Raw genomic sequence first — 12,217 nt, forward strand, 5'->3', positions numbered from 1 at the left:
GTCACTAATACCCTCAAGAAGCCCCGCATTCATCACTCAGACACTAATATCGTCGATAAACCCCGCTTTCATTCCCCACTCATACTCTAATACCCCAGATAAACCCCCCTCATTCCCCACTGAGCCACGGAAACTCCTGATAAACCCCCACTCCTTTCCCACTTTCACTAATACCCCTAATAAACCCCCTTTCACTCCCCACTCAGTCATTGATATCCCTGAGAAACACGCTTATTCCTCGCTCTTTCATTAATTCCCGGGATAAACCCCCCCCCTTCTCATTTTCCACTCAGTCACTAATACCCCGATAAACACTCCCTCTCATTCCCCACTCAGTCACTAATACCGCAATAAACCCCTCTGATTCCCCACTCAGTCACTAATATCCCAATAAACCCCCTCTCATTCCCCACTCAGTCACTAATACCGCAATAAACTCCCTCTCATTCCCCACTCATACTCTAATACCCGCAATAAACCCCCTCCTCATTCCCCACTCATACTCTAATACCCCCGATAAACCCACTGTCACCCCACTCTTTCACCAATACCCCCGATAGACCCCTCTCATTCCCCACTTCGTCACTAACACCCCTGATAAATCCCCTCTCATGCCCCACTCAGACACTGATACCTCCATAAACTCCCTCTCAGTCCTCACTCAGTCACTAATACCCCTGATAAACACCTTTTCATTGCGCACTCAGTCACTAATAACCCTGATTATTCCCTCCTCTCATTCCCTAGTCAATCTCGGACAACCTCAGCCTCTCCAAAAATACCACCTGTCATATTGACCCACACTCACCGTGAAGGCCACAGGTCGAGATCCCCAGGATGATGTGTCCAGTGAGAATGATGCAATCCCATTCTCATCAGTGCTCACTTTCTCCGCCCCAGGTTTCAAAGAGTTAAACAGGTAGATTGTGGCATTGGATATAGGACCCCCAGTGGAATATTGCATTCGAATCTGTGCATTGAGAAAGATGGGTTAACATAATCGAACAGCATGAAGGGTGTTTAACCCAATATATGTTACATAGTGTGTGCAGGAGAGTTTAATCCTATATATATCACAGTGTGTGCAGGAGAGTTTAACCTTGTGTATAACAGTGTGTGTAGGAGAGTTTAACCCTGTATATATCACAGTGTGTGTAGGAGAGTTTAACCCCGTATATATTACAGAGTGTGTAGGAGAGTTTAACCTTGCGCACAATAGTGTGTGTAGGAGAGTTTAACCCTGTATATATCACAGTGTGTGTAGGAGTGTTTAACCCTGTATATAGTACATAGTGTGCATAGGAGAGTTTAATCCTGCATACATTACATGATATGTATGAGAGTTTAACCTTGTGTATAATGTGTGTAGGAGAGTTTAACTCTGCATATAATACACAGTGCGTGTAGGAGTGTTTAACCTTATATATATTGCACAGTGCGTGTAGGAGAGTTTAACCCTATATATATATTACAGTATATGTATGAGAGTTTAACCTTGTGCATAATAGTGTGTGTAGGAGAGTTTAACCCCGCATATATTACACAGTGCGTGTAGGAGTGTTTAACCCTATATATATTACACAGTGCATGTAGAGGAGTTTAACTGTATATATATATATTACAGTGTATGTAGGAGAGTTTAACCTTGTGTATAATAGTGTGTGCAGGAGAGTATAACCCTGTATATATTACACAGTGCGTGTAGAAGAGTTTAACCCTGTATATATATTAGTGTATGCGAGAGGGTTTAAAAAAAAAGTATTTTATTACAAACATGTATCAAAACAGGTTACAGCGAACAAACACCCCGGGAAACATGCTTCCCTACAATCAACCATACAGTCTGTACAGATTTTTCCTCTTTTTCACCCCCCACTCCCCCGCAATGAACAGCCCCTCATACATGGTCACAAACATCCCCCAAGAGCCCCTTAACTCATACCTTACCTTCTCTAATCGCAGGAAGTTTACAGGTCACCCAACCAAGCCGCTACTCCCGGTGACGATGCCGACCGCCACTCCAGTAAAATTTGCCACCGTGCAATCAGAGAGGCAAAGGCCAAGACATCGGCCTTCTTCCTCTCCATGAGTTCCAGTTTCTCTGAGACCCCAAATATCGCCACCAAACGGTCCGGGTCCACCTCCTTCTCCACTAGCCTGGCGAACACTCCCGCCCAGAATCTTCCCAATTTTTTGCAACCCCAAAACATGTGCGCGCGTGATTCGCTGCCCCCCCCACACCTCTCGCACTCATCTGCTACCCCCTAAAGAACCAACTCATTCTCGCCCGAGTCACATGCACCCTGTGCACCTTAGACTGTATTAGGTTCATCCTTGCACATGAGGAGATCCCATTTACCCTACACGGTGCCTCACTCCAGCTCCCCAATTGATCTCCCCTCCCAACTCCACTTCCCATTTCTCTTTGATCTTCTTCACCCACTCGCCTCCCTGCTCCCCCAGCCACTTGTATATATTCCCAATTCTTCCCTCCCCTTCCACATCCGGAAGCAGCAGTCGCTCGAGCAGGGTGTATCCCGGAAACCTTGGGAACCCCCTCCAGACCTTTTGCGCAAAATCCCTAACCTGCAGATACCTGAACTCACTCCCCCTCGGCAGCTCTACCCACTCCCTTAGTTCCTCCAGACTGGCGAACCCTTCCTCCAAATACAGATCCCTCACCTTGACCAGCCCCACTTCCCTCCACCTGCTGTATATATTATCCATCCCCGCAGCTCAAACCCATGATTCTCGCACAGCGGCGTTAGCACCGACATCCCTTCCATCCTAAAATGCCTCCTCAACTGATTCCATATCTTCATCGTGGACTGCAACACCGGGCTCCCTGAATACCTACTCGGAGACATTGGCAACACTGCTGTCACCATAGCCCTCAAACAAGACCCCTTACAAGATTCCTCCTCCATCCTAACCCACTCTACCCCTTCTCCTTCCCACCACCGCTGCACCTTGTCCACATTCGCCGCCCAATGATAATGAAGCAAGTTCGGCAATGCCAACCCCCCCCACTGTAGCAGGGTCCTCCCCACCCTCGGCACCTTCCCCGCCCGTACAAAGTCAGAAATGATCGTGTTCACTTTCCGATAAAAGGCCTTTGATATAAAGATCGGGAGAGCCTGAAAGATAAACAAGAACCTCGGCAGAATATTCATTTTCACCGCTTGGACTCTCCTTGCCAGCGTTAAGTGCAGTGAATCCCACCTCTTAAGATGCTCCCTAGCCTCCTCCACCAGCTTCGTTAAGTTCCACTTGTGGAGCCCTGTCCATTCCCTCGTTACCTGAATCCCCAAATATCTAAACCTATCCCTCGCTACCGTAAATTCCATCCCCCCTAAATTAGCCCGCTGTGCCAGCTCATTCACCGGGAATACCTCACTTTTCCCTATATTCAGCTTGTACCCTGAGAACCCTCCAAACCTCCCCAACAGGCCCAGAATCCCATACTCTCCAACGGATCCGAAACATACAGCAAGAGGTCATCAGTATAGAGCGACACCCGATGCTCCCTCTGTCCCCTCATCATCCCCCGCCACTCTGCTGACCCCTTGAGAGCCATCGTCAATGGCTCTATGGCCAGCGCAAATAGCAGTGGCGACTGCGGGCACCCTGCCTCGTACCCCTGTGTAAGTCAAAGCTTTGTGAGCTCATATCATTCGTCCTCACCCTCACCCTTGGTGCCACATACAGCAACCATACCCATGCCACAACTCTCGGCCCAAACCCAAACCTTCCCAAAACCTCGAACAAGTACCGCCACTCCACCCGATCAAATGCCTTCTCCGCGTCCATGGACACTACCACCTCCGGTACCAGAGCCCCCGACGGATTCATCACCACATTAAACAGCCGTCTTATATTACTCGCGAGCTGCCTGCCCTTCACAAAACCTGTTTGATCTTCTGCCACCACCTCGAGGGGACACTCCTCCATCCTCCCCACCAACAACTTAGCCAATACTTTCACATCAATAGTGATATGGGCCTATACGACCCACATTCCACCGGGTCCTTCCCCTTTTTCGGAATTAGTGTGATTACTGCCTGCATCATCGTCTCCGGCAACTCCCCCTTCTCCGGTGCTTCATTAAATGCCCCCAACAGATGTGGTGCCAGGTCCGTCGCAAATTCCTTATAGAATTCCGCTGTGTACCCATCTGGCCCAGGGATCTTCCCCGACTTCATACCCCTGATACTATCCAGCACTTCCCTTAGCCCCAGGGGCGCCTCCAACGCCTGCCTCTTTGCTTCCTCTAACCAGAGAAATTCCAGCTTGTCCAGAAATTGCCCCATATCCCCCTCCTCTCCTCCCGGGTCTGCCTCACAAAGTCCCTGGTAGTGCTCCCTAAATGCCTTCTTTATCTTCTCTGGCTCTGACACCACAGTTTAACCTTGTGTATAATGGTGTGTGTAGGAGAGTTTAACCCTGCATGAATCACACAGTGTTTGAAGGAGAGTTTAACCCAATACACCGTGCTTAACTATGTTATGCATTATATCCAGTGTTGATTTATGCTGTCTGCATTAATCTTACCTGTCCAGTGTACTGAAGGTCTTTCCGAAAATAACCCTCCATTTCTTCAAACGTGATCTTTGTGATCTCAGTAACAATTTCACTCATGGCGAATGCTTGGATTGGAATACCTGGAGATGGGAGGCACCTTGTGAAATAGGTAGTTATAGCAATCGAGAGAATGAGAGAGACAGGAAGAAAACAGTCTTTCAGACAGAAGGACCAAAATGGGGAATGATACAGAGGCAGAGTGAGAGAGAGATGGATATAGAGAGAGAGAGAGACAGCAAGAGATGGAATTAGAGGGAGAGAGACAGGCACAAAGATAGGGAGGGTGGGAGAGAGAGAGGGAGAGAGCGAGACAGTGTTCGGACAATGGCCAAATCCCAACTTTAGTTAGGATACCAGACGAGAACCCCAAACAATATTTCAATTTGTGCTGAGTAAGGGATACGTCACCACAGGAATGATGACTCTGACCAATAGGCATTTTTTACTTTGAAACAAACTTTAATTTGAAGAGAGTTAATCACAGTAACATCAAAGAAATACTTTTACAATTATCAGATAAAGAGTGTTAAATAAAGGAAAAAATAAAGCAATAAAGGAACAACTTCTTCCTCTTCTTGGGCAGTCCCTCAGGGTCAAGGATAACTTGCTTCCACTCCTGGGAGATGTTTAGGCTTGGCCTCCGCTTGCTCCACCCTGCGACGCTCGAGTTGATTGGAGTTTTTGTGGATGCGTCTTCTCCAGTTTGTGTATCTAAGGCAAACGATTCCCACGTGTTTATGGGGATGTTGCATTTATTGAGGGAGGTTTTCAGTGTCTTTGTAGGGTTTCCTCTTCCCTCGTGGTCGCTTTCTATTGCAGAGTTCGGGATAGAGCACTTGTGTTGGGATTCTGGTGAAGGGCATGCGGGCAATGTGGCCCACCCATTGCAGCTGGCCGAGCACTGGGGATATTGGCCTGGAAGAGGAGCTCACTTGGTACTCCTATCCTGCCTGTGGATTTGCAGGATATTGAAAAGGCAACATTGGTGATATATCTCCACGGATTTGATGTCTGCTGCACATTGTCTATGTTTCTGACGCATACAGGATTGCGAGGATCTCGGCTGCTCTGTAGACCATGAGCTTGGTGTTGGATATGAGGTCTCGCTCTTCAAATACTCTGTTCCTCAGTCCGAAGACTGCTCTGACCCATTGGAGTCAATGCTGGATTTCAGCATCAATGTCTGCTTGTGCCGAGAGGAGAATCGTGAGGTATGGGAAATGATCCACCTTGTCCAGGAGCTCAGCATCGGTCTTGATGGTCAGAGGCGGTTTTGTGTGGCTGGAGTGAGCTGGTAGAGGACCTTTGCTTTCCAATTGTTTAGTTAGAGGCCCATCCTCTCATATGCCTCCATGAATCCATCGACGATGGTTTGTAGCTTGGCCTCGGAGTGTGCGCACACACAGGCGTCATCTGCACACTGCAGCTTGATGAATTGGGTTGGTCTTGCTTCTGGGTTGGAGATGGAGGTAAACAGTAGATTTAGCTCCACTCCAGCGGGGGGCTTCAGGGTGATGGGGTAGCATGTTGCTGCGAGGAAGATGGCGAAGTGCATTGGTGTGATGACGCAGCCCTGTTTGACCCTCGTGGGTACATGGATCGCATCTGTGGTGGATCTGTTGGTGAGAACCTTGGCTTGCATGTCATAGAATCATAGAATTTATAGTGCAGAAGGAGGCCATTCGGCACATCGAGTCGACATCAGCCCCTGAAAGAGCACCTAACCTAAGCCCACACCTGCACCCTATCCCCGTAACCCCACCTAACTTTTGGACACTTAAGAGGCAATTTAGCATGGCCAATCCACCTGACCTGCACATCTTTGACTGTAGGAGGAAACATTGAAGAAGCTGCGCACATTATGGTTGTTGGCGAGTTGTTGAGTCTCCTGCGCTATTTCTACCCGCCATCTATTCTTTAGGTTGCGGATTCTTTGTTGCACCTCGACCTTCAGGTGTCTGTAGGCTTGTTTCCTCTCACTCGTGTTTTGGGGGAGCTGCCAGCTCACGAACGCCTTGCCTTTGCGGTCAAGGAGATCCCGGATCTCCTGATCATTCTCGTCGAACCAGTCTTGGTGTTTCGTGGGCAGCACGGTAGCATAGTGGTTATCACAGTTGCTTCACAGCTCCAGGGTCTCAGGTTTAATTCCCCGGCTTGGATCATTGTCTGTGTGGACTCTGCACGTTCTCCCCGTGTCTGCGTGGGATTCCTCCGGGTGCTCCGGTTTCCTCCTACAATCCAAAGATGTGGTTAGGTGGATTGGCCATGATAAATTGCCCATAGTGTCCAAAAAGGATAGGTGGGGTTACTGGGTTATGGGGATAGGGTGGAGGCGTGGGCTTTCCAAGAGCCGGTGCAGACTCAATAGGCCGAATGGCCTCCTTCTGCACTGTAAATTCTATGATTCTATGGTCGGGAGCCCAAGCGTCTCATAATCATAGAATTTACAGTGCAGGAGGACGACATTCGGCCCATCGAGTCTGCACTGGCCCTCAGATAGAGCACCCTACCTAAGCCCATACCTCCACCCTATCCCCACACCTCCACCCTATCCCCATAACCCCACACCTTTTTTGGACACTAAGGACAATTTAGCATAGCCAATCCACCTAACCTGCCCATCTTTGGACTGTGGGAGGAAACCGGAGCACCCAGAGGAAACCCTCGCTGACACGAGGAGAACGTGCAGACAGTGACCCAAGCCGGGAATCGAACTTGGGATCCTGGAGCTGTGAAGCAACTATGCTAATCACTGTGCTACCATGCAGCCCTGGTCTTCTTGCCGGTGCTGACGATGGTGGCTTTTAAGGTGGACCAGGCGCTGTGGGCATTTTGCGACTCTGGCTCATTGGTTGTTGCCAGGTTAGCTGTGAGGTGCCAACTGAGAAGCTCTTTCTTCTCAGGGTCTTTGAGTCCAGCGACATTGAGTCTCCTGCGGCAGGGTTTGTTCTGCCTGTGTCGGTTTGGGACCGGGTGATGGAGATGGTAGAGCGGATTAGTCAGTGGCTAGTCCAGCAGTTGTCGGCTCCTGTCGTGGCATGAGTGATGCGGAGATCTTTGTGGTCCCTTGCTCAGACGATGATATAGTCTGTTAGGCACTAGTGCTTGGAGCGGAGGTGTTGCCATGAGCTCTTGTCCCCATATCTTTGCAATATATATTCCAACCAAGCAACCCAATACAGTTCAAATGCCACTTATAAACAACGTGAACAACTAGGGTTACTTCTTGTTCTCTGTGCAAACCTTTGGAGATACCCTATCATGAACAAGCTGAAAATCCTTCTGTCTTCTCAGGCTCAAATTCTATGCCAAACCTGCCACAAATTACAGATAGACCTGACTTCTCCCATTAATTGCATCATCTGAGTCCCACAAAGATATCTCAATGTCCAGCTTAGCTGGGACTAACACCATCCCTCATAAATTAACTACACCCAGGGAATTTCCTTTCTATGACAATATTCCATTAGCCAATACTGTGTAAACAAGTAAACAATTACAATCAATGATTATCTCACCATTACGCCTCCACAATCACAGCTTTAGCAGCCATATTGCCTAGGTGTAATTTAAACCAGGATTTTTGATAACATTACTGCAAAAAATATAAAATAAAATATCGAAAAATGTCTACATTCTTCATTACAACAGGCAGATATAGATACAGAGTGAAAAGAAATGAAGGCCAATTGTAAGGGATAGTTGGAGAAAGAGAGAGCCCAAGAAATAGACAGAAAGAGAGGGAAAATACACATAATAGAGGGGCAGAGAGAGAGGGGAACAAAAGACACATAGAAAGAGAGAAATAGGGAGGGGATGATAAAGAGAGACAGTGAGACTGACAGAAAGAACGAGAGTGAAAACATCAAAAGAACATAAGAACATAAGAACTAAGGGCAGCTCAGTGGCTCAGTGGTTAGCACAGCTGCCTCACGGCACCGAGGTCCCAGGTTCGATCCCGGCTCTGGGTCACTGTCCGTGTGGAGTTTGCACATTCTCCCCGTGTTTGCGTGGGTTTCACCCCCCCCACAACCTAAAAGATGTGCAGGCTAGGTGGATTGGCCACGCTAAATTGCCCCTTAATTGGAAAAACTGAATTGGGTACTCTAAATTTAAAAAAAAAGAACACAAGAACTAGGAGCAGGAGTAGGCCACCTGGCCCCTCGAGCCTGCTCCACCATTCAATGAGATTATGTCTGATCTTTTGTGGACTCAGCTCCACTTACCCGGCCGAACTTCATGATCCTTTATTCTTTAAAAAACTATCTATCTTTATCTTGAAAACATTTAATGAAGGAGCCTCTACTGCTTCACTGGGCAGGGAATTCCATAACTTCACAACCCTTTGGGTGAAGAAGTTCCTCCTAAACTCAGTCCTAAATCTACTTCCCCTTATTTTGAGGCTATGCCCCCTAGTTCTGTTTTCACCCGCCAGTGGAACAACCTGCCCGCATCTATCCTATCTATTCCCTTCATAATTTTGTATGTTTCTATAAGATTCCCCCGCATCCTTCTAAATTCCAACGTGTACAGTCCCAGTCTACTCAACCTCTCCTCATAATCCAACCCCCTCATCTCTGGGATCAACCTAGTGAATCTCCTCTGCACACCCTCCAGCGCCAGTACGTCCTTTCTCAAGTAAGGAGACCAAAACTGAACAAAATACTTCAGATGCTGCCTCACTAACACCTTATACAGTTGCAGCATAACCTCCCTAGTCTTAAACTCCATCCCTCTAGCAATGAAGGACAAAATTCCATTCACCTTCTTAATGACCTGTTGCACCTGAAAACCAACTTTTTGCGACTCATGCACTAGCACACCCAGGTCTCTCTGCACAGCAGCATGTTTTAATATTTTATCATTTAAATAATAATCCCTTTTGCTGTTATTCCTACCAAAATGGATAACCTCACATTTCTCAACATTGTATTCCATCTGCCAGAACTAGCCCATTCTCTTAAACTATCCAAATCCCTCTGCAGACTTCCAGTACCCTCTGCACTTTTTCCTTTACCACTCATCTTTGTGTCGTCTGCAAACTTGGACACATTGCACTTGGTCCCCAACTCCAAATCATCTATGTAATTTATGAACAATTTGTGGGCCCAACACTGATCCCTGAGGGACACCACTAGCTACTGATTGCCAACCAGAGAAACACCCATTATTCCCCACTCTTTGCTTTCTATTAATTAATCAATCCTCTATCCATGCTACTACTTTACCCTTAATGCCATGCATCATTATCTCATGGAGCAACCTTTTGTGTGGCACTTTGTCAAAAGCTTTCTGGAAATCCAGATATACTACATCCATTGGCTCCCCATTATCTACCGCACTGGTAATGTCCTCAAAAAATTCCACTAAATTAGTTTGGTACGACCTGCCCTTTAGGAACCCATGCTGCATCTGCCCAATGGGACAATTTCCATCCAGATGCCTTGCTATTTCTTCCTTGATGATAGCATCTTCCCTACTATCGAAGTTAAGCTAACTGGCCAATAATTACCCACTTTTTTCTACCTCCTTTTTAAAACAGTGGCGTCACGTTTTCTAATTTCCAATCCGCCGGGCCCACCCCAGAGTCTAGTGAATTTTGGTAGGTTATCATGAGTGCATTTGCAATTTCCCTAGTCATCTCTTTTAGTACTCTGGGATGCATTCCATCAGGGCCAGGAGACTTGTCTACCTTTAGCCCCATTAGCTTGCTTATCACTACTTCCTTAGTGATAATAATCATCTCAAGGTCCTCAGCTGTCATAGCCTAATTTCCATCAGTCACTGGCATGTTATTTGTGTCTTCCACTGTGAAGACCGACCAAAAAACCTGTTCAGTTCCTCAGCCATTTCCTCATCTCCCATTATTAAATCTCCCTTCTCATCCTCTAAAGGACCAATTTTTACCTTAACTACTCTTTTTTGTTTTATATATTTGTAGAAACATTTACTATCTGTTTTTATATTCTGAGCAAGTTTACTCTCATAATCTATCTTACTCTTCTTTATAGCTTTTTCAGTAGTTTTCTGTTGCCCCCTAAAGATTTCCCAATACTCTAGTCTCCCACTAATCTTTTGCCACTTTGTATGCTTTTTCCTTCAATTTGATACTTTCCCTTATTTCCTTATATATCCACGGTCAATTTTCCCTCTTTCTACTGTCCTTCCTTTTTGGGTATAAACGTTTGCTGAGCACTGTGAAAAATCGCTGGGAGGTTCTCCATTGTTCCCCAACTATTTCACCATAAAGTCTTTGCTCCCAGTCTACCTTAGCCAGCTCTTCTCTCATCCCATTGTAATCTTCTTTGATTAAGCACAAAACACTAGTGCTTGATTTTACCTTCTCATTCTCCATCTGTATTTTAAATTCCACCATATTGTGATCGCTCCTTCCGAGAGGATCCCTAACTATGAGATCATTAATCAATCCTATCTCATTACACAGGACTAGATGTAGGATTGCTTGTTCCCTCGCAGTTCCATTACATACTGTTCCAGGAAACTATCATGGATACATTCCATAAACTCCTCCTCAAGTCTGCCTTGACCGACCGGGTTAAACCAATCGACATGTAGATTAAAATCCCCCATGATAACTGCTGTACCATTTCCCCACGCATCAGTTATTCCTTTGTTTATTGCCCGCCCCACCGTAATGTTACTATTTGGTGGTCTATAGACTACTCCTATCAGTGACTTTTTCGCCTTACTATTCCCGATTTCCACCCAAATGGATTCAACCTCATCCGCCATAGAAACAATGTCGTCTCTCACTACTGCTCGGAAGTCATCCTTAAATAACAGACCTACACCACCTCCCTGACCATGCACTCTGTCCTTCCGAATAGTTTGATACCCTTGGATATTTAACTCCCAGTCGTGACCATCCTTTAACAATGTTTCAGTCATGGTCACTAAATCATAGTCATTCACGATGATTTGCGCCATCAACTCATTTACCTTATTCCGAATACTACGAGCATTCAGGTAAAGTACCCTTATGTTGGCTTTAAACCTCTGTTTTGAATCTTAACACCTCAATCAGTAACCTCCTCCAAGTTATTTTTTCTTTTAACTTTTCTCATTGTGACCTAGACAGAATATCAAAGGTGAGAAGTGTTTGAGGATATTAGTGTGTCCATATACTCACCTGTACCCTCCTCCATCAGAACAAAGGATGCGCGAAGACCGCGATTGTGTTGCCTTCGACTGAGTCTCAAAGGTTTTATTGAGAGATCTTCAGATAGGCAGCCATTGGAGTCGGTCTGTGCAAGAGAATTTGGAAATAGTTTATTAGGCCTGAGACCTGTCAATCCGGCCCCATCCAAAATTCTCAGCTTGTTGCTCGAATGGAACTTTTAACCTTTTTCCAATTCCCACAAATGCCACATTCCCACATACCTCATTACTGACCCTCTGGCAGTGCAGCATTCCCTCAGTACTGTGATTAACGTAGATATTGTTAAACATTATATTTCATATTTGTGGCAGTAAACCCTTTAAAATACATGCAGGCAATACGTCTGTGAAAGTTGTAATTAAGGAGTCGTAAAGGTGAGATAATGATCGATTTTAACCATTTACTTGTTCACACAGAGGTGGCTAATTGGATATTGTTCTGATTGCTGGAGATTTC

At 46.2% G+C, this 12,217-nt stretch overlaps 1 protein-coding gene across 2 annotated transcripts in view; it reads right to left on the reverse strand.

Moving 5' to 3' along the window:
- LOC140392864 (pregnancy zone protein-like) overlaps positions 1-12,217 on the reverse strand; it is a 391,109-nt gene that overhangs the window by 242,352 nt on the left and 136,540 nt on the right. For both annotated transcript variants that reach the window (XM_072478606.1, XM_072478607.1), the window contains exons 9-11: positions 11,732-11,846; positions 4,552-4,661; positions 809-970 (exon numbers count right to left, since the gene is read on the reverse strand). In XM_072478606.1, the coding sequence (XP_072334707.1) occupies positions 809-970; positions 4,552-4,661; positions 11,732-11,846 (387 nt within the window). The remainder of the gene's footprint in view (positions 1-808; positions 971-4,551; positions 4,662-11,731; positions 11,847-12,217) is intronic.

This window comes from Scyliorhinus torazame, chromosome 16, assembly GCF_047496885.1.
Source record: "Scyliorhinus torazame isolate Kashiwa2021f chromosome 16, sScyTor2.1, whole genome shotgun sequence".
NCBI classification, from domain to species: domain Eukaryota; kingdom Metazoa; phylum Chordata; class Chondrichthyes; order Carcharhiniformes; family Scyliorhinidae; genus Scyliorhinus; species Scyliorhinus torazame.